A 22,252-nucleotide genomic window follows, 5' to 3' on the forward strand; every position below is an offset into this window, starting at 1 on the left:
ATTGCCATATATGTAATGCCCTTTGATCTGTATCCCGTAATCAGCGCAGATCAGGCATGGGCAAACTTTGGCCCTCTAGGTGTTTTGGACTTCAACTCCCACAATTCCTAACAGCCAGTAGTTCAAAACCCCTGAAAGGCCAAAGTTTGCCCATGCCTGGTGTAGACCCATACAATACAATTCAGTCCACGCCAAACTGCATTAAAGGTCAGTGCAGATCTGGCCAACGTCGGTGCTACTTGCAGCAAAACAAGATACAATAAAATAAGCCCTCTCCAATTGCATTCCCTATTTTCTTCCCAAATCATGCCCTTGGAATACTTTAGAGGGCTTTTCTAAATGTTGTCTCCAAAAAAAGTCCTTCTAAAAGGCCAGGGAAGCAACAACATCCCCAATATCAAAGATTCGGTGCCCAAAATCTCCAAAAATTTATTTGCATCGCTTCCGATATGATTTTACAGAAGGAAAACACAAACATCCCAGCATTTTTTTTTGCCAAAAATCCAACTCAAATCAAAGACTTAAAGTAGCCCAAGGCATCGAAGCTGTAAACATTACTTGGGGAAGAACTAGATCTCCCAGAATCCCCAGGCAAAACAATCAAACGATGTATTGTAGAAGGCTTTCATGGCTGGAATCATTGGGTTGTTGCAGGTTTTTTTCAGGCTATATAGCCATGTTCTAGAAGCATTCTCTCCTGACGTTTCACCTGCATCTATGGCAAGCATCCTCAGAGGTTGCTTGCCATAGATGCAGGTGAAATGTCAGGAGAGAATGCTTCTAGAACATAGCCTGAAAAACCTACAACAACCCAAACAGAAACGCTTATGGGCTCTGAATCCATACCTGAGGCTAGATGATGGACAAACAATACAGTTCGAAATGGCATTATGTGGTGACTGTGGACCAGGCATTGGCAAATTTGGCCCGTCAGGCGTTTTGGACTTCAACTCCCACAATTTCTAACAGCCTCAGGTCCCTTCCTTTCCCCCCTCAGCCGAAGACTGAGGCTGTTAGGAATGGTGAGAGTTGAAGTCCAAACCACCTAGTGGGCCGAAGTCTGCCCATGCCTGCTGTAAATCCATATAATGCAGTTGAACTGCATCATTCAAATCGACACTGACTACAGTGTCATTTCAAACCACATTATGGATGGGGCCTTTAACATTCCTCAACCATTCTATTCTTCCACAGAATTCGGTTCTCTCTTGTTCTCCCTCTACTCCCTTCTCCATAAAATGATTATAACCAGCTAATGAATATCATTCCAATGAAATTAAATTCTTTATGCAAATTGCAGTCTATGCTGCAAACATGACTATCCTATTCATACTGGTATACTGGTATGTTATGTTATGTTATGTTATGTGTGTGTGTGCGCGCATGCAAGCATACACATACACAGTAGTCTCCAGTCATGATCCTATAGTATAATTGAGCCAGAAGTCCTTAATTTCCATAAGGTTTGCTTCTATCACCAGTTTTGCAAAGTCAGAATGTATTTGTCGCAGATAAAGTGGCTGTAGTGTAAATCAAAAACACTCAAAGCTTGGCACACACGTGCTATAAATACATATTAAAATGCAATTCTGAACTATTTTAATGGAATACATTTCCTCTGAGGCTGAGACAGTGTGACTTTCTTCCAGCTATCCAGCAAGTTTCTGAAGCGGAGTGGGGATTTGCACCCTGATCCCCAGGAATCCCATATTTGCTCCATGCTGCCTACCTCAGTGTTAATATAGCTGCAGCTTATGGCAACCTTATCCTAGATTTTTCCATTTATTCTGAGGTTCAGATTTGTCCAGGTTATATAATGGTTTTTTTTAAAGCAAGGATTCAAAGCCCTGTTTTTCTGGAGTCCTTAAGCCTAACACTCAAATAATAACATGTTGCTCTCCAATGGAGTTAGCAGCTATGAGTTATTGGAATGGTCACTGCTGGGTATGATGATGATGGTATTATTATTATTATTATTACTATTTTATATTATTGCTAGCTGTACCCTGCCACGCATTGCTGTGGCCTATGGTAAATCTTTTCTAAGTAGAGGTAGATATCTGGAATATTATGAAAGAGGGGTACCTACCTATTCCTTCCCCCTTTTTCTCCCCCTTTCTCTCCTTTCTTCCTTCTCTACCTCTTTTTTTCTTTCCTTCTTTCGCTCCTCGGATTCATCCTTCTCTTTCCTTCATTCCCTCCCCCTTTCTTCCTTTGCCTTCTTTCTTCCCTCCATGTTTCCTTCCTTCTTTAATTTTTTATTTCTTTTCTTTCACTTTTTATTTCCTTTCCCTGCCACGAGTTGCTGTGGCCCACCTTACCTCCCTCTTTCTCTCCTTCTTTCCCTCATTCCCTTTTCTTCCTTCCTTCTCTTCCTCTTTCCTTCTTCCTTTTTTCTTTTCCGTCCCTTTCTCTTTCTTCCTTCTCTGCCTCTTTCCTTCCTTCCTTCCTTTGGTTTTTGTTTCCATTCTTCCTTTTTTCTGTCCTTCCTTCCCCCCTCATTCTCTTTCTTTCTCTTCTTCATTTGCTCCTCTTTCCTTCCTTTTCTTTCCTTATCTCCTTCCTTCTTTCTCTACCCATTTTTTTCCATTCCTCTTCATTTCCTCTTTCTCTCTTTTCTTCCTTCTCTACCTCTTTCCTTCTTTCCTTCACTCTTTGCTTCCATATTTCCTTCTCTGTTTCCTTCCTTCCTTCGATGTTTTTCCTCTTCCTTGATTGGGCCCGCCACAGGGAAGGAAGGGGGTGTGTTTTACCGGAGGGGGGGTGGGAGGAGGGAAGGATTGAGTGAGCGAGGGAAGGGGTGGGGGTGAAGGAAGGGGGCGTGTCTTACCAGAGGGGGGAGGGAGGAGGGAAGGATTGAGTGAGGGAGGGAAGGGGTGGGGGGCGAAGGAAGGGGGCGTGTCTTACCAGAGGGGGGAGGGAGGAGGGAAGGATTGAGTGAGGGAGGGAAGGGGTGGGGGGCGAAGGAAGGGGGCGTGTCTTACCGGAGGGGGGAGGGGGGAGGGAAGGATTGAGTGAGGGAGGGAAGGGGTGGGGGGCAAAGGAAGGGGGCGTGCCTTACTGGAGGGGGGTGGGAGGAGGGAAGGATTGAGTGAGGGAGGGAAGGGGTGGGGGGCGAAGGAAGGGGACGTGTCTTACCGGAGGGGGGAGGGAGGAGGGAAGGATTGAGTGAGGGAGGGAAGGGGTGGGGGGCAAAGGAAGGGGGCGTGCCTTACTGGAGGGGGGTGGGAGGAGGGAAGGATTGAGGGAGGGAGGGAAGGGGTGGGGGGCGAAGGAAGGGGGCGTGTCTTACCGGAGGGGGGTGGGAGCAGGGAAGGATTGAGTGAGGGAGGGAAGGGGTGAGGGGCAAAGGAAGGGGGCGTGTCTTACCGGAGGGGGGTGGGAGGAGGGAAGGATTGAGTGAGGGAGGGAAGGGGTGGGGGCGAAGGAAGGGGGCGTGTCTTACTGGAGGGGGGAGGGAGGAGGGAAGGATTGAGTGAGGGAGGGAAGGGGTGGGGGGCAAAGGAAGGGGGCGTGCCTTACTGGAGGGGGGTGGGAGGAGGGAAGGATTGAGTGAGGGAGGGAAGGGGTGGGGGGCGAAGGAAGGGGCGTGTCTTACCAGAGGGGGGTGGGAGGAGGGAAGGATTGAGTGAGCGAAGGAAGGGGTGGGGGGCGAAGGAAGGGGCGTGTCTTACCGGAGGGGGGTGGGAGGAGGGAAGGATTGAGTGAGGGAGGGAAGGGGTGGGGGGCGAAGGAAGGGGGCATGCCTTACCGGAGGGGGGTGGGAGGAGGGAAGGATTGAGTGAGGGAGGGAAGGGGTGGGGGGCGAAGGAAGGGGGCGTGCCTTACCGGAGGGGGGTGGGAGGAGGGAAGGATTGAGGGAGGGAGGGAAGGGGTGGGGGGCGAAGGAAGGGGGCGTGTCTTACCAGAGGGGGGTGGGAGCAGGGAAGGATTGAGTGAGGGAGGTAAGGGGTGAGGGGCAAAGGAAGGGGGCGTGTCTTACCGGAGGGGAGTGGGAGGAGGGAAGGATTGAGTGAGGGAGGGAAGGTGTGGGGGGGGGAAGGAAGGGGGCGTGCCTTACTGGAGGGGGGTGGGAGGAGGGAAGGATTGAGTGAGGGAGGGAAGGGGTGGGGGGCGAAGGAAGGGGGCATGTCTTACCGGAGGGGGGAGGGAGGAGGGAAGGATTGAGTGAGGGAGGGAAGGGGTGGGGGGCGAAGGAAGGGGGCGTGTCTTACCGGAGGGGGGTGGGAGCAGGGAAGGATTGAGTGAGGGAGGTAAGGGGTGAGGGGCAAAGGAAGGGGGCGTGTCTTACCGGAGGGGAGTGGGAGGAGGGAAGGATTGAGTGGGGGAGGGAAGGTGTGGGGGGGGAAGGAAGGGGGCGTGCCTTACTGGAGGGGGGTGGGAGGAGGGAAGGATTGAGTGAGGGAGGGAAGGGGTGGGGGGCGAAGGAAGGGGGCATGTCTTACCGGAGGGGGGAGGGAGGAGGGAAGGATTGAGTGAGGGAGGGAAGGGGTGGGGGGCGAAGGAAGGGGGCGTGTCTTACCGGAGGGGGGTGGGAGGAGGGAAGGATTGAGTGAGAGAGGGAAGGGGTGGGGGGCGAAGGAAGGGGGCGTGTCTTACCGGAGGGGGGTGGGAGGAGGGAAGGATTGAGTGAGAGAGGGAAGGGGTGGGGGGCGAAGGAAGGGGGCGTGTCTTACCAGAGGGGGGTGGGAGGAGGGAAGGATTGAGTGAGGGAGGGAAGGGGTGGGGGGCGAAGGAAGGGGGCATGTCTTACTGGAGGGGGGTGGGAGGACGGAAGGATTGAGTGAGGGAGGGAAGGGTTGGGGGGTGAAGGAAGGGGGCCTGTCTTACCGGAGGGGGGTGGGAGGGAAGGATTGAATAAGGGAGGGAAGGGGTGGGGGGCGAAGGAAGGGGCGTGTCTTACTGGAGGGGGGTGGGAGGAGGGAAGGATTGAGTGAGCGAGGGAAGGGGTGGGGGGCGAAGGAAAGGTGAGTTTTTGGGGACTATAACTCCCAAAATCTTTTGAGTAGCACAATATATAAAAACGGTATGCCTTTTAAAATGTCTTTCCCACTCCCTATTCTAATGGTTTGAGACCTAAAAGAGTAGGGCTTGAATCCCCGTTCATCCAAGGAAAGCTAAAAGGAGACCTAGGGATGCCCGGATGTTTTGATATTTTACCATCCTTATGGGAGGCTTCTCTCATGTCCCCACATGGGGAGCTGGAGCTGACAGAGTAAACTCACCCGTGTTCTCCCTGGATTCAAACCTCCGACCTGTCGATCTGTTGATCTTCAGTCCTGCCAGCACAAGGGTTTAACCCATTTTGCCACAGTGGGCTCCTGGACTGAGAGAGTGTGACTCACCCTGGGTCACCTTTTAGCTTTCCTTGGATGACCGGGGATTCAAACCCTACTCTCCTAGGTCAATTCTCTCACACCAGAAGCGACTTGAAGTTTCTCAAGTCGCTCCTGACATGAGAAAAAAAAAGCCCCAGAAAACTCCATAGTAGGTTCATTTTAGGGTCATCGTAAGCAAGAAAGGATGACAATAACAAGACTGTGGAATTCACAATGGAAAATCCCAATCTGACAAAAAGTGTAGTTTAATTCTATCTCTCAGAAACAAATCCAACAGCAAACCTGCCTCCTTTAATTTTGAGGTCCAAATCCACACTGCCAAATAACACAGGTTGTAACTGGGTGATACGACAGTGGAGATGGGCCTCAAGACTATAGGGACAGCTCACATTTTTCAAAGAAAGAATCAGGTTTCTTAGATAATGCAGCTGAATGGTTGGAAAAGCTGCCTTGGAAACCATCTTCACCCTAAATGCGATCTGTGATGTTCCAATTTGGATGATTCAATCACACATTCAAATTGATATCTGAGCGACAAACCATAACAACCAGCATCATTGCAACCAAATGCAGGCATATGAAATTTTATTTATTTATTTATTTATTTCGGTTGCTTCTACCCCGCCCTTCTCACCCCGGGGGGGGGGGGGGGGGATGACTCAGGGTGGCTTACAAAGGCGAGGCACAATTCGATGCCCGCATCACATAACAGCAAAAGACAATAACATCAGTTAACAAAGACAGCAATTCTAGCAATAACAACAATTAACAGAAACAATAATTATTATAGGCAAAAATAACCATAAAACAAACCTCATTGACGGTCAGCGTTTCACACTCTCATAGTTTAAATTCCAGTTCCACAATTGTCAGTCCTTTCAGTCCTATCCCTCTGGTTTCCATATCTAATTGTCAGATTGCCTAAAGGCCTGGTCCCACAACCACGTCTTTACCTTCCTCCTGAAGGCGAGGAGGGATGTTGATGTCCTGATTTCCCCCGGGAGTGAGTTCCACAGGTGAGGGGCCACTACTGAGAAGGCCCTGCTCCTCATCCCCACCAGCCTCACTTGTGATAGTGGTGGGGTCGAGAGCAGGGCCTCCCCAGATGATCTCAAATTCTGAGGTGGGACGTAGAGGGAGATACGTTCGGAAAGATACACTGGGCCAAAACCATAAAGGATTTTGTAGGTCAAAACCAGCACCTTGAATTGTGCTTGGAATTGAACTGGCAGCCAGTAGAGCTGACACAACAGGGGGGTGGTGTGCTCCCTGTATGTCGCTCCGGTAAGCAATCTGGCTGCCGCTCGCTGGACCAGTTGAAGTTTCCGAACAGTCTTCAAGGGCAACCCCACGTAGAGTGCGTTGCAGTAGTCTATACGGGATGTAACAAGAGCGTGGACCACTGTGGCCAGATCAGACTTCCCAAGGTACGGGCGCAACTGGTGCACAAGTTTTAGTTGTGCAAAAGCTCTCCTGGCCACCGCTGAGACCTGGGGTTCCAGGCTCAGCGATCAGTCCAGGATCACTCCCAAGCTGCGAACCTGAGTCTTCAGGGGGAGTGTAACCCCATCCAGCACAGGCTGTAACCCTATACCCTGTTCGGCCTTACGACTGACCAGTAGGACCTCTGTCTTGTCTAGATTCAGTTTCAATTTGTTAGCTCTCATCCAGTCCGACACAGCAGCTAGACACCGATTCAAGGTTTGGACAGCCTCCTTGGTGACAGGTGAGAAGGAGTGACAGATCTGGACATCATCTGCGTAGAGATAACATCTCAGTCCAAAACTCCGAATGATCTCCCCCAGCGGCTTCATGTAGATGTTAAACAACATTGGGGACAGAATTGAACCCTGAGGGACTCCACACGACAACGGCTGTGGGGTGAACAGGTGTTACCCAGTAACACCTTCTGGGACCGTCCCTCAAGAAAGGACCGGAGCCACTGCAAGGCAGTATCCCCAAGTCCCATATCTATGAGGCATCCCAGAAGGATACCGTGATCGATGGTATTGAAGGCCACTGAGAGCTCCAGCAGAACTAACAGGGACACACTCCCCTTGTCCAGCTCCCGGCGAAGATCATCTATCAAGGTGACCAAGGCTGTTTCCGTTCCATGTCCTAAAGCCAGACTGTGCCGGATCTAGATAATCCGTGTCTACCAGAAATCCCTGGAGTTGTGTTGCCACCACATGTTCCATGACTTTGCCCAAGTAGGGAAGATTGGAAACTGGCCGATAGTTGTCTAATTGAGTGGGGTCCAGTGATGGTTTTTTCAACAGCGGTTTTATGATAGCTTGTTTTAAGCTCGCTGGAATTTTGCCCTCCTGCAAGGAGGCATTAACCACCACCTTCACCCACTCTGCCAATCCCCCTCTGGCTTCCTTTATCAGCCAGGATGGGCAGGGGTCTAGGATGCATGTGATAGGTCGCACCTCTCCAAGGATCCTGTCCACATCCTCAAGCTGAACCAATTGAAATGAATCCAATAAAACCGGACAAGCAGATGCTCTCGTTACATCCTCAGAGACTGCATTTAAACTGGCATCGAATCCAGATCGAATCAGCACAATTTTATCAGTGAAGAATCGAGCAAATGCTTCACAGTGAGCTCCCAAGCTGTCAAGGATCTCACTTTTTGGCAGATTTAACAGACTCCTGACAACTTGAAAGAGCTCAGCTAGACGGTTCTTCGCCGATGCAATATTGGCAAGAAAGGATTTTTTTTGTGCTGCTGCTATTGCCACATTGTAGGACCTTAAAAGGGCTTTCAGATGTATTTGGGCTGATTTAGTCAGACTCTGGCGCCACACGCGCTCTAGCCACCTCTTCTTTCGCTTCATTGCTGCCAGTTCCTCAGTGAACCAAGGGGCATGACTAGCCCAGTTACTCGAGAGGAGGCATTCCGGAGCGATTGTATCGATTGCCCTAGTCATCTATTCCAGCAAGAGACCAAGGCATTGACAGAATCACCAGCCAGGGAGGTGGGAAGATCCCCAAGAGCCATCAGGAATCCATTTGGATCCATAAGTCTCCTGGGGTGGACCATTTTAATGGGTCCACCACCCCTGCGGAGGTTGGGAGGTACATTGAGTCTAAACCTAATCAGGTAGTGATCAGTCCATGGCAACGGAGCGATGGTTAGGTCCTCCGCCCCGACACTGTCACCCCATCCCTGGGTAAAGACCAAATCCAATGTGTGTCCGGCAGTATGGGTGGGACCAGATACTAATTGGGACAGGCTCATGGTTGCCATGGCAGCCATAAAGTCCTGAGCTTCACCTGAAAGGGAGGTCTCGGCATGGACATTGAAATCGCCCAGGACTAAAAGTCTCTGGGAACCCAACGCCATATCCAAGACCACTCCCGCAAGCTCAGGTAGGGAGACTGATGTGTAGCGGGGTGGGCGGTACCCCAACAGAATCCCTATCCTGTCTCGGTCATCTAACGTGAAGCCGGCACACTCAAATGAAGGTGTTTGTGGGATGGGGCACCTGATCAGGGGAATAAAATCCTTATAGACCACTGCAACTCCTCCTCCCCGCCCTCCGGGTCTTGGCTGGTGCTGCACCGAGTAACCTGGCGGGCATAGTTGGGAGAGATTAACCCCTCCCCCTTCGTCCAACCAGGTCTCCGTTATACATGCCAGGTCGGCTTGTTCCTCCTGGATTAGATCTCGAATAGTGAAAGACGGACATTGCTTCTTTACTCTTCTTTTCTTCCCCCTTTTTAAGGAAGGATAAGGCTGAGTTTAGCAAGTGCCACAAACAGCAGATATGAGCTCTATACCTGGGGACAGGTATGGTGCATTACTACCATCCTAATGACCAAATGTAAATATTTGGATTTTTCACTTAAAGATAAATCTATCATTTCCTAACTTTGTTGTTTTGTGCCTCAAAGTCACTTCCAAACCTTCATTGATCTAAGGTTTGTGCAGAGGGAGTTTTCTTAGGTAAAGATGTGGTTTTGCCATTTCCCCCCTCTCAAATAGAGATTTGGCAGTCTCCCATCCAAGGATCTGATGCCTTGAAATACTTAGGACCTATTCCATAAACTATCAATCCTCCAAACAACCCCCCTCAGTTGCATATCCAAAGAAATGGATATGCATAGGATGCCTGCCATAGATGTGGGTGAAACATCAGGAGAGAATGCTTCTGGAACATGGCCAGACAGTCCGGACAAGTCACAACAACCCAGTGATTCCTGCCATGAAAGCCTTTGATAACATAATGTACAAAACTTTAAAAGTTTTACTTAGGAGTTTGGAACTAGGAAGTCTTCAGAGGTGGCATATATGTCTGCAAAAGCTGGGTTCAGATCCCTGCTTGTTTTGGAAACCTATGGGGTGACCCTGGGCAAGTCACACTGTCTCAGCCAAAAAGGAGAACAAAGACAGACCCACTCTGAGCCAATCTGGCCAAGAAGGAAAGATTTTGCATAGGGAATGGTATTTATGTGCAGAAAGGTGCAATGTGAAAAAACAAAACACATGCTATCGGTAGTTCAGAAGGAATAAAAAAATGTGAGCAGTTGTCAAAAACCGTGCTTATATCCACCGCCCTGAGTCGCCTTCGGGCTGAAAAGGGCGAGATAAAAGTATAATAAATAAATAAATAAATAAATAAATAAATATCGGAAACAAAGGCACAATACAATAACTCAGACCTTTATTTACTGCATATAAGAATATCCACAATCCTTTCACCTGTGCCATTACACAATGCCATTGTTGTTGTCATGTAGCTTCCGACTTTTAACTCCCCCATATATAGTTCTCTGATCCACACTTTGTGGATACTGGAGACTACTGGATACAGTCTAGAACAGTCATGGGGAAACTTCAGCCCTCCATGTGTTTTGGCCTTCAAATCCTAACAACAATTGTGGGAATGGAAGTCCAAAACACCTGGAGGACCGAAGTCTGCCCATGCCTGGTCTAGATTCACATTGCCTCCAAATAATTGGCTATTCCTACCAATTCAGTGCCAATTGCAGCTTAGGCCCCTTCTACACTGCCATATGATCGAGGTTATCAAAGCAGATAATGAACTGGATTATATCAGTCTACACTGCTATATAATCCAGTTCAAATAAAATAATCTGGATTTTATATGGTAGCGCACAAGGGGTCCTAGATTTGGAAGAGACCTCCAAAGGTTATCAAGTCCAACCTCATTCTGCGACGCTGGAAGACACAATCAAAGCCCTCCTGACAGACGACCATCTAATCTTTGCTTTAAGATTTCCAAAGGAGGAGACTCTGTCATGTTCCCAGGCAGCATATTCCAATTTCAAAACAATTTTTACTGTCAGGAATCTCTTTAGCCGGAATCTCTTTTCTTGCAGTTGAAATCCACTGCTCCACTGTGTCCCTCCGTAGACAACAAGCCTCTTCCTCCTTAATGGGAAGAGCTTTCAAATATTTAAATATGGCTCTCATATACCATCACAGGCTCATTCCAGGTAAGGTCTGACGAAAGTAAAATTGAGCGAGGTTATCAAAACATAGGAGCAAAATAGGACCTCTCTTGCTTTAGACCAGGCATCGGCAAACTTTGGCCCTCCAGGTGTTTTGGACTCCAACTCCCACAATTCCGGATGTTAGGAATTGTGGGAGTTGAAGTCCAAAATACCTGGAGGGCCAAAGTTTTCCCATGTCTGATTTAGACCTTATTTGATTAAATGGATATAATTAGGAAACCATTCGCTTTGCAAATGTCTTTGTGCCCAGGGGATCTCATTTGAGGTCAGGACCTACCTTTTGAGAAGCTGTGATTTAGATTGTAACCTCCATGTGATGCAACCTAGAATCACATTGCCTTTTTAGCTGCTGCATTGCACTGTTGGCTCGCATTGTCATTGAAGGACCGTATCAAATTGGGAAACACTCTGCATTTCAGAGACTTTGAAAATGATTCCGAATGGGTCCGAGCACATGATGTTCGACCCCATTCTGTCAGGAGTCCGTTGGCGAAACATCGCCAGAATGGAACAATTGTACATAGGACCCTATCTGTCATGTTTTCTGGTTTATTACAGTTTATGAAGCACTGTTTTTGTGCGCGATGGAAAAATCCATAAGTGTGCCATCTGAATACAGTATACATCCAGTTCTAAAAAAAAAAAAAATAGGGGATGCATACTGATAGAAACAGATTATCTCCCAATGTGAGCTGAAAGAGTAGGCAAAGAGTGTGCACCCCATTATATCTGCCTTGATATTCTGAGTTATATGGCTGTGTGGAAGGGCCCTAGGTCTCACAAGTCCCAGGATCCTGCAGGAGGCAGTCGCAGGATTTCAGATGGGATACACACTCTTTGCCTACTCTTTCGGCTCTAGGGCAGATATCTCTAAACTGTGTGTGGAGACAAACTAGTGTGTCACCTGCTAGTCCGTAGATGCATCACCTGAAAAATGCTCCCCCTTACAAACAAAGGCAAAGCCAAGGAGGAGAATGGGACACCCAAAGGGCATCTAGTCCACCCCCTTTAGCCAGGCAGGCACAGTGAAAGCCCTCCAAACAGAAAACAATTCAGCCTCAGTTCAAAAACCTCCAGAGAAGACGACTCCACTGGAAGAGGTCCCCAAAGAGCATCCAGTCCACCCCTTCAGCCAGGCAGGAAGACACAGTCAAAGTCCTTCCAACAGAAAACCTTTCAACCTCAGTTCAAAAACTTCTAGAGGAGACTTCACTGGAAGAGACCCCCAAAAGGTATCTAGTCCACCCCTCCAGCCAGACAGGAAGACACAGTCAAAGCATCCCCAACAGAAAGCCATCCAGCCTCAGTTCAAAAATCTCCAGAGAAGGAGATTCTACTGGAAGAGGTCCCCAAAGGGCATCCAATCCACCCCTTCAGCCAGGCAGGAAGCCACAGTCAAAACCCTCTCACAGAAACCCATTTAGCCTCCGTTTAAAACCTCCGGAGAAGGAGATTCCCCTGGAAGAGACCCCCAAAAGGCATCTAGTCCACTGCTTCAGCCAGGTAGGAAGACACAGACAGTCAAAGCATCTCCAGCAGAAAGCCATCCAGCCTCATTTCAAAAACCTCCAGAAAGATGCAATCTCTACAGAAGTGGGGCGCTGGTGCTGTTCAAGTGTAGGTCCTGTTCTATAATTTAAAATTTGCTCAATTTGTAGAGTGACTCATAGTAATTATGTGTCTAATGAAGAAAAGAAAATCTGTTGTTTGTGATGAACCTCGCAGTATGGTTAAAGAGGAAGCGAGGCGGGAATCAACTGTAGGACACAAGAAGTGGAAAGGGAAAAACTCCAAACCGCATTTAAACAGTAAGGATTATATGAAAATATAAGTTATGAACAAGATAGGTTTTGTAGGTTTGTCCTTAAGCTGAAATTGATTGTAAGTCAGAACAGGGACATTTTAAAAGTGTAATTCCATCTAAATCTATATATACAAGGTGGGTCAAAAAGTAATGTCTCCATTGCTCTAACTTTATTTCTTTCACAGCTACTGGACTGATATGTTAGAGGTAACCTTACTGATATAGTCTTTTAGTCTTTTCTTTTTCAATTGACTGATTAGAACAATGAATCTGAAGTTAAAATAAAAAGTTGCCACTGAATTTCTGGCAAAAGAAAGTTGTGCACCTAAGGAAATCCATCATCGCTTGAAGAATGTTTATGATTTTGATCTGTTTGGACCTTTGAAAGACAACCTATATGATTTCAGATTCAGTGACCTGAGTGATGGTAAAACAACTTTAAAACCATGGGCCACAAAGCAAAACCCTGAAAGTTTTCAAAATAGGTTTGATGCCTGAGTTAAACAATGGCACAAATGTGACAAATTGATGGTGACTATGTTGAATGATACTTTTGTGTAGAGGAAAGTTCAGGCTATGATCTATAGCAACTTCTGCTGTTATATGTTCATTCATAATGATATTATGACACAGGAGGCATTAGTTTTTGACCCACCCACATATATATATATTTCAGCTTTGGATAGCATACGGAAGAGTTATCACCCCTGTGATATTTGTTTTGCTGACTGTGCCTCTATTTAAAAGATTCCACCTCACTTTCTTTCCCTGTCAGAATAAGATTTTGAAAAAATTAGTTTGTTGTGGAAACGTGGATTGGAGAGAAAGCTTCAATGGAACTCCCTTTCCCCACAATAATAACCCTTCCAGAAGTAAATTTCCCTTCCTTTCAAGGGGAAGATTCCTCTCACTTCCTGTTGTCTCAGCCCTGTTCTTACCTATGAGTCATTTGTAAGTTAGTAACTTGGTTAGTAATCCGGGGAGCAGGGTGAACTCCCACTGTTAGCCCCAGCTTCTGCCAATCTAGCAGTTTGGAAACATGCAAATGTGAGTAGATCAATAGGCACTGCTTCACTGGGAAGGTAACCATGCTCCCTGCAGTCATGCTGGTCACATGACCTTGGAGGTGTCTACAGACAACGCCGGTTCTTCGGCTTAGAAATGGAGATGAGCACCACCCCCCAGAGTTGGACACGTCAAGGGCAAACATTTACCTTTACTTAACTCTGGAATTTTCTGTATTTATGCTATGAAACTCTTAGGTCCCTTTGTCATACAAAATCCAGATTATCTGTTTTGAACTCGATTGTCTGGCAGTGTGGGCTCATATAATCCACTTCAAAGCAGATAATCTGAGATCAATTCTTGGGATATAGGGCAGTGTAGAAGGGGCCAGAGTCTCCACTGGCAGATAACATTATATAACAAAAATTTAACAAAAAAATCTGTCCCTGGTTTGAAGATGTCATTTCCTGTTTAATTGTGCGATAATTACTTCGAAAGGAATTGTTGTGCTCCAGAAACTTCATTTTTATAGCTGCCACAAAGGAGGTTGAATTGGTTGTGACTCTGCCCCACTTTCTACACTGCTATATAACCCAGACTACCAAATTAAACAATCATTTCATATAGCTGTGTAGAAGGCGCCTAAATGAGGCATACCAGAAACTTTGTTTTCATGGCTGCTACAAAGTATGTTACATTGGTCGACATTCAAGGAGATATTCATTGAAAAACTAGAGTAAAATGTGCAGGATGTCCTGCAAAAACAAAGTTTTTCAACAGGTTGCTGTGAGTTTTTTGGGCCATATGCCCATGTTCCAGAAGCATTCTTTCCTTACGTTTCACCCACATCTATGGCTGGCATCCTCAGAGGTTGTGAGGACTGTTGGAAACTAGGCATGTAAGGTGTAATATCTGTGAAATAATGTTCAGGGTGAAAGAAAGAACTCTTGTTCACTTGAGGCAAGTGTGAATGTTGCAAATGGCCACCTTGATTAGCATTGAATGGCCTTGCAGCTTCAAAGCATGACTGGCTGCTGCCTGGAGGGATCCCTTGTTGGGAGGTGTTAGCTAGCCCTGATTTATTCTTGTCTGGAATTCCCCTATTTTGTGACTGTTGCTCTTTATTTACTGTTGCTTAGATAAGGCCATTAAACGCTAATCAAGATGGCCATTGACAACATTCACACTTGCCTCAAGCAGACAACAGATCTTTCTCCCACCCTGGACATTATTCCACAGATATATAAACCTTACTTTCCCAGTTTCCAAAAGACCTCACAACCTCTGAGAATACCTTTCATAGGTGCAGGCGAAACGTCAGGAGAGAAGGTTTCTGGAACATGGCCATACAGCCTGGAAAACTCACAGTAACCCAGTGACAAAAAGTTTTTTCAAGTTTAATAAACCTTTTTCCCATGCTTTTAAAAAATATAATAGAACCAATTTGGAAATTGCATTTCTAACTCAGGAACAAAATACATGTTACATAGTATAGTAGTCTCTAAACTGATTTTATTTATGTGAAGGAAATGAGATATATCGTACATACATATATCACATATCATAATATTGCCATGAAAAGACTTCTAGGAGAAATCCTCAAATGAGATTTTATATATATATATATATATATATATATATATATGCCATTAAAAACCTTCTAAGGCCCCTCCCATATAGCTTAATAAAATTTGAACTGAACTGGATTATCTGGCAGTGCAAACTCAGATAAACCAGGTGAAAGCAGATATTGTGGATTATCTACCTTGAAGGAGTAGCAGTGGTGCAATGGGTCAAACCAGTGGTTCTCAACCTTCCTAATGCCTCGACCCCTTAATACAGTTCCTCATCCCCCTCGATGGACTGTCACCTTGTCGTGGTGAGGGGGCTTGCGTGTTCCGATGAACCTGTGGGCACAACAACTGGAGTCCTGCACTCCCAGGAGTGGCCGCGGGGGAGGTTCCAGACCAAGCACAGTCTCAAGACTCAAAGACCTCAACGGCGGAGCATAACATGGCACATGTTACAATGGCTGCGAAGGCAGAAGAAGGCTGCAACAGAATGAGAAGCCATGGTCATTGTGTTAAACTACATCACCAGTGGAACCTCACTCTGTGAAGACTGTGTGTTGATCAGTTGTGCACTGACCTCCACACACAAAAAAAAACCCACGCACAGGCGTCTTCCAAAGAAAATAAAAAACAAACCAACAAATGTCCCATGGTGATCAGCGAGTGGCGACGGGGGCAGGACTGTGAAATCTGGAAGCCCCTAGTCACAGACTGGCACATGGGCAGTGGGTACGGACTCAGTCGTTCTACCTCAAGGTCCGAGGCAGTTGAGTAGTTCGGCAGCTGTATCCGCGACTGAGCAGCCCTTTTTAGGACCCACTCTGCTCACCTCACAGGGGGAGGGGGCTAGAAAAGGTGCCCTAAACATAGTCTGCCTCTCTCATCCCTGACTGGACTGCCGCATCCAGTGGGGTCACCATCCTGCGACCAAAAAAGAAAAATGAACTTCGGTACGTGGAACGTACGGACTCCGATGGACAACAGTGACAGTAAACTCCCCGAACACAGAACTGCCATCATTGCAAGTGAGCTGGGATTCTTTAACATCGACATAGCAGCCCTTCAGGAGACCAGAGAGCAGGAGAGGGACAGCCGAAGGAAGAAAAAGGAGGCTACACCTTCTTCTGGAAGGGACTGTCTGAAGAAGACCAAAGACTGCACGGAGTTGGCTTTGCTATCAGGAATGATCTGGTGAAACATCTGACTGAAGCACCCACTGGCTTCGGTCAGATGGGGTGCCCAAAACGACTCTCCACCCTCCGAATTGATCTTGCCAAAAACCAACGGGCAACCATCATAAGTGCCTATGCACCAACACTAGATGATGATGAAGACATCAAGGAGAAATTCTACTGTCAGCTGGACACCGTCCTATCGGGGATACCTAAGGAGGACAAAATCATCCTCCTGGGGGACTTCAATGCAAGAGTCGGACAAGACTTCAATCTGTGGCAAGGCACCATAGGAAAAGACGGGGTTGGAAGCAGCAACTTGAATGGTATCCTGCTTCTCACCAAATGTGTGGAGCACAACCTTGTCATCACCAACACGCTCTTCCGCCAAAAAGAACAAGCTCAAGACATCATGGAAGCAGCCCCGGTCAAAGCACTGGCACCTCTTAGACTATGTAATCACACGCACCAGAGATCGCCGTGACGTGCTCCTCACAAGAGCCATGACAGGTGATGACGACTACTGGACCGACCACAGGCTAATCCGATCCAAGATGGCTATCAAGATCGCCCCAAGCGCAGACTCCAAGGAAGAAAGACAAGGCGCAAAATGAACACCCAAGCCCTTCAGGAGTCCTCCAGACGAGCCCATCTCCAAACAGCACTCAAGGACCATCTACCCACAGTACACCCCGAAAATGTTAAGGAACATTGGAACAAACTGAAGACCTCCATCATCCAAGCCTGCAAAGAAACTATTGGATACCAAGCCAAGAAACATCAAGATTGGTTTGACGAAAATGACATCGAGATCCAACAGCTAATCGACAAGAAAAGGAAAGCCTTCCAAACATGGCAGAGATACATCAACTGTGCTGCTAAGAAAAAGATCTACGCCAGTGCAAAAGCTGAGGTCCAAAGAAGGACAAGAGAACTCAAGAATATCTGGTGGACAAAGAAGGCTGAAGAAATCCAACACCCGGCAGATACCCATAATGCTCAAGGATTTTTAAAAGCCACAAAGGTTATCTATGGACCAAGAAACCATGGCATACAGCCTCTACGCTCATCAGACGGAACCAAACTACTAAAGGACCAAAAGTCAATTGCACTACGTTGGAAAGAACACTACCGAAGCCTCCTAAACTGCAGTTCCAATGTGGCCGAAGAGGTCCTCTCACAAATCCCGCAACAAGAAACCAGGGATGAGCTTGCAGCACTGCCTAGTTTGGAAGAAGTCAGCAATGCCATCAGCCAACAAAAGAATAACAAAGCCAGCAGACCGGATGGGATTCCTGCTGAAATCTTTAAAGAGGGAGGACCCGAGCTGACACACCAACTCCACCAGCGCATAGGAGAAGTGTGGGTGACCGAGAAAATCCCAACAGACTTCAAGGATGCCACCATCATCACCCTCTTCAAAAAAGGGGAAAGAACAGACTGCGGAAACTGTCGAGGTATCTCCCTTCTAACCTCCGCTGGGAAAACCCTCGCAAGAATCCTTGCAAACCACCTTCTGCCCCTCTCAGAAGACACTCTCCCAGAATCCCAGAACGGCTTCCGCCCCTCCAGAGGAACCGTGGACATGATCTTCACTGCACGACAGCTCCAAGAAAAATACAGAGAACAAAATCAACCTCTGTTCATGGCATTCATCGACCTTGCAAAGGCATTCGACACAGTGAATCGCAGCGCTCTCTGGACCATCCTCCAAAAAATCGGGTGCCCAAGCAAATTTGTGAACATCCTGCGACTCCTCCACGATGACATGATGGCAACAGTCTTGGACAGCAATGGTTCCCAAAGTGACCCATTTAAGGTGGAATCGGGTGTCAAACAGGGATGTGTTATTGCCCCAACTTTATTCTCCATCTTCATTGCTATGATACTTCACCTTGTTGATGGGAAGCTTCCCACCAGAGTGGAAATCATCTATCAGACAGATGGCAAACTGTTTAACCTCAACAGACTGAAAGCCAAAACCAAAGTTACAACAACATCTGTTATAGAACTCCAGTATGCTGATGACAATGTCATCTGTGCGCATACAGAAGAAGATCTACAAGCCACTCTCAACACCTTTGCAGAAGCATACATGAAGCTTGGCCTGTCACTGAACATCGAGAAAACCAAAGTGCTGTTCCAGCAGTCACCAGCCATCCCCTCCCCAATGCCAGAGATACAGCTTAATGGTGTAACATTAGAAAATGTTGGCCATTTCCGCTACTTTGGCAGCCACCTCTCCACCAAAGTCAACATCGACGCCGAAATACAACACCGCCTGAGCTCTGCAAGTGCAGCATTTTCCCGAATGAAGCAGAGAGTGTTTGAGGACCAGGACATCCGTAGGGATACCAAGGTGCTTGTCTATAAAGCTATTGTCCTCCCAACCCTGCTATATGCCTGTGAAACGTGGACTGTCTCCAGACGTCACATGCAGCTCCTGGAACGATTCCATCAGCGCTGCCTCTGGAAAATCCCACAAATCTCCTGGGAAGACAAGCGGACAAACGTCAGTGTGCTGGAAGAAGCAAAGACCACCAGCATTGAAGCGATGGTCCTCCAACATCAACTCTGCTGGGCCAGCCACATTGTCCGGATGTCTGACCACCGTCCCCCAAAGCAGTTGCTCTACTCCGAACTTAAGAACGGAAAACAGAACGTTGGTGGACAGGAAAAGAGATTTAAAGATGGGCTCAAAGCCAACCTTAAAAACTCTGGCATAGACACTGAGAACTGGGAAGTCCTGGCCCTTGAGCGCTCCAGCTGGAGGTCAGCTGTGACCAGCAGTGCTGCAGAATTCGAGGAGGCACAAGTGGAGGGTGAAAGAGAGAAACGTGCCAGGAGGAAGGCGCGTCAAGCCAACCCTGACCGGGACCGCCTTCCACCTGGAAACCAATGCCCTCACTGCAGAAGAAGATGCAGAGCAAGAATAGGGCTCCACAGCCACCTACGGACCCACAGGGAAACCCCTCATAGAAGACCATCTTACTCGTCCAACGAGGGATCGCCTAAGAAAGTAAGTAAGTAAGTAAGTACAGTTCCTCATGTTGTGATACCCCCAACCAAAACATTGTTTTTGTTTCTACTTCATAACTCTAATTTTGCTACTGTTGTGAATTATAATGTAAATATCGGATATATTTTATTTTCATTCACTGGACCAACCTTGGCACATATACCCAATATGCCCCAATTTGAATACTGGTGGGGTTGGGGGGGGGGGGCAGATTGATTTTGTCATTTGGGAGTTGTAGTTGCTGGGATTTATAGTTCACTTACAATCAAAGAGCATTCTGAACTCCACCAACGATGGAATTGAACCAAACTTGACACACAAAACTCCCATGACCAACAGAAAAAAATGGGAAGGGTTTGGTGGGCATTGACCTTGACTTTTGGAGTTGTAGTTCACCTACATCCAGACAGCACTGTGGACTCAAACAATGATGGATCTGGACCAAACTTGGCACAAATACTCAATATGCCCAAATGTAAATTCTGGTGGAGTTTAGGGAAAATAGACCTTGACATTTGGGAGCTGTAGTTGCTGGGATTTGTAGTTCACCTATAATCAAAGAGCATTTTGAACCCCATCAACGATAGAAATGGACCAAACTTCCCACACAGAACTCCCATGACTAACAGAAAACACTGTGTTTTATGATGGTCTTTGGCGACCCCTCTGACACCCCCTTCACAACCTCCCCAGGTTGAGAAACGTTGGGTTAAACTCTTGTGCCAGCTGGACTGCTGACTTGAAGATTGGGTTGCTGACCTAAAAATTGCCAGTTTGAATCTGCGAATGGAGTGAGTTCCTGTCTGTCAGCTCTAGCTTGCGAAGGCATGAGAGAAGCCTCCCAGCAGGGTGGTAACACATCTGGGCATCCCCTGCACAATCGCTTCTGATATGATAAAAAAATATCTGCCTTGATATTCTGGGTTTTATATGGCTGCGTGGAAGAGCCCCATGTCTCCTCTCTACTGCCAGATAATCTGGGATAAGAAATCCACACTGCCATATAATCCAGTTCAAAGCCGAGATTGTGTCTTATCTGCCTTGATATTCTGGATTATATGGCTGCGTAGAAGGGCCCCATGTCTCCTCTCCAATGCCAGATAATGTGGGATAAGAAGTCCACACTGCTTGAGCCCACACTGCCATATAATCTTGTTCAAAGAGGAGATTGTGGATTTATACAGCTGTGTGGAAGGGGCCTGGGTTATATAACTGTGGATATATAACTATATCCCAGAATATCAAGGCAGAAAATCCCACAATATCTGCTTTGAACTGGGTTATCTGAGACCACACTGCCATATAATAATAATAATAATAATAATAATAATAATAAATTTAATACCCCGCCACCATCTCCCCAATGGGGACTCAGGGTGGCTTACATGAGGCCAAGCCCAACAGCATATTACAACAAAGTAAAACCAAAACACAATAACAACACAGTAAAATACGTACAACGTATGAGTACAAAGATGATAAAACATGTTATATATCTATGTTCCAAGTGGATAGTGTGGGATTTTATTCAGATGTGTGGAAGGGCCCTAAGAGAAATCCTTACTCTCGAACCTTGACTTTTCAAATCAAGAGTTTGGAAGGCTTCAGTAGCCATTTGAGTTGTGGGTTCCCTCTAATTGGTTTCCTGGGATTGGACTAGATGACCTTTGGGGACCCATTTCCGAATGCGGTTCTACAAAAAGGAACCGGCTTGGATCAAAAGTATGTTGGAAGGGTTCCTTTTGCATAGATCAGGCATTGGCCAATTTCGGCCCATCAGATGTTTTGGACTCCAATTCCCACCATTCCTAACAACCTCAGGCCCTTTCCTTTTTTCCTGGGGAGGGAGGAGAACTGGATCTCCCACAATCCCCAGGCTAAACAATCCCAAACACTTCTCGGCTCTGAATTCACACCTGAGACCAGATGATGGTCAAATAATACAGGTTGAAACAGCATTATATGCTCACTGTGGACCAGGCATGGGCAAACTTGGCCCTCCAGGTGTTTTGGATTCCAACTCCCATCATTCCTAATAGCCTCCTGAGGAAAGAGCCTGAGGCTATTAGGAATGGTGGGAGTTGGAATCCAAAACACCTGGAGGGCCAAGTTTGCCTAGAGCGTCCCCCCTTCTTCTGACTATCTATCTACATGCATGGACTCACCGCCAGAGCTTGCCCAGGGTCTTGCTGAGCTCGGCGTTGTGGAGGTGCGGGTACTGGTCGGCCAGCTTCCTCCGGGCAGCCTGAGCCCAGACCATGAAGGCGTTCATGGGCCGCTTGACGTGGGGCTTGGCCTTGAGGGCGCCGTGGCCCCGCGTGGGCATGGGCACCAGGCTCCAGTCGTAGCCCTTCAGCACCTGGGAGACGGCGTCGCGGATGCAGGCCGGGAAGCGCTCGTCCGCCTCCGAAGGGCTCTGCGCCTCTCCGGCATCCTTGACCCGCTTCTGAGTCGCGCCTTCGGACCCGTTGGGAGAGGAAGGCGCCTCCGAGTCGGAGTTGTCCGGTGAGAGCGACCCGCCGTCGGTGGGGCTAGCCGCCCGCAAGGCTTTGGCCTCGCCGTCGCTCATCATCGCCAGCATCGGAAATAAGGAGGAAGGAAGCGGCAAAAGAGGGATCCCTTTTTGGAGAGGGGGACCCACCTCTCCAAACGCGCGCCGTCCAAAAAGAGGCAAGCGCGCAATGGAAAAAGCTCCAATTCTCTCCCCCCCCCCCCCCCAATCCAAACCCCAAACGAGGACTTTCTGGCACTTGTTGGAGACCCACGTCCCAGGGCTGCCTTCCGAAGGGGGTCCCCGGCTCCACGCGCGCTCCCTGGGGCGTCGGGGCCGCGCGCAACGCCAGCTCTCCAAAAACTCT

The 22,252-nt window shown here is 47.7% G+C and overlaps 1 protein-coding gene across 1 annotated transcript in view; it reads right to left on the minus strand.

The window, feature by feature from the left end:
- LOC137095406 (transcription factor SOX-8-like) overlaps window positions 1-22,091 on the minus strand; it is a 35,074-nt gene extending 12,983 nt beyond the window's left edge. Inside the window, exon 1 of the mRNA XM_067462037.1 lies at window positions 21,560-22,091. Coding sequence (XP_067318138.1) covers window positions 21,560-21,975 — 416 coding nt within the window. The 5' untranslated portion in view covers window positions 21,976-22,091. The remainder of the gene's footprint in view (window positions 1-21,559) is intronic.
- Window positions 22,092-22,252: the final 161 nt, after the last annotated feature.

This window comes from Anolis sagrei, chromosome Y (assembly GCF_037176765.1).
Source record: "Anolis sagrei isolate rAnoSag1 chromosome Y, rAnoSag1.mat, whole genome shotgun sequence".
Taxonomy (NCBI): domain Eukaryota; kingdom Metazoa; phylum Chordata; class Lepidosauria; order Squamata; family Dactyloidae; genus Anolis; species Anolis sagrei.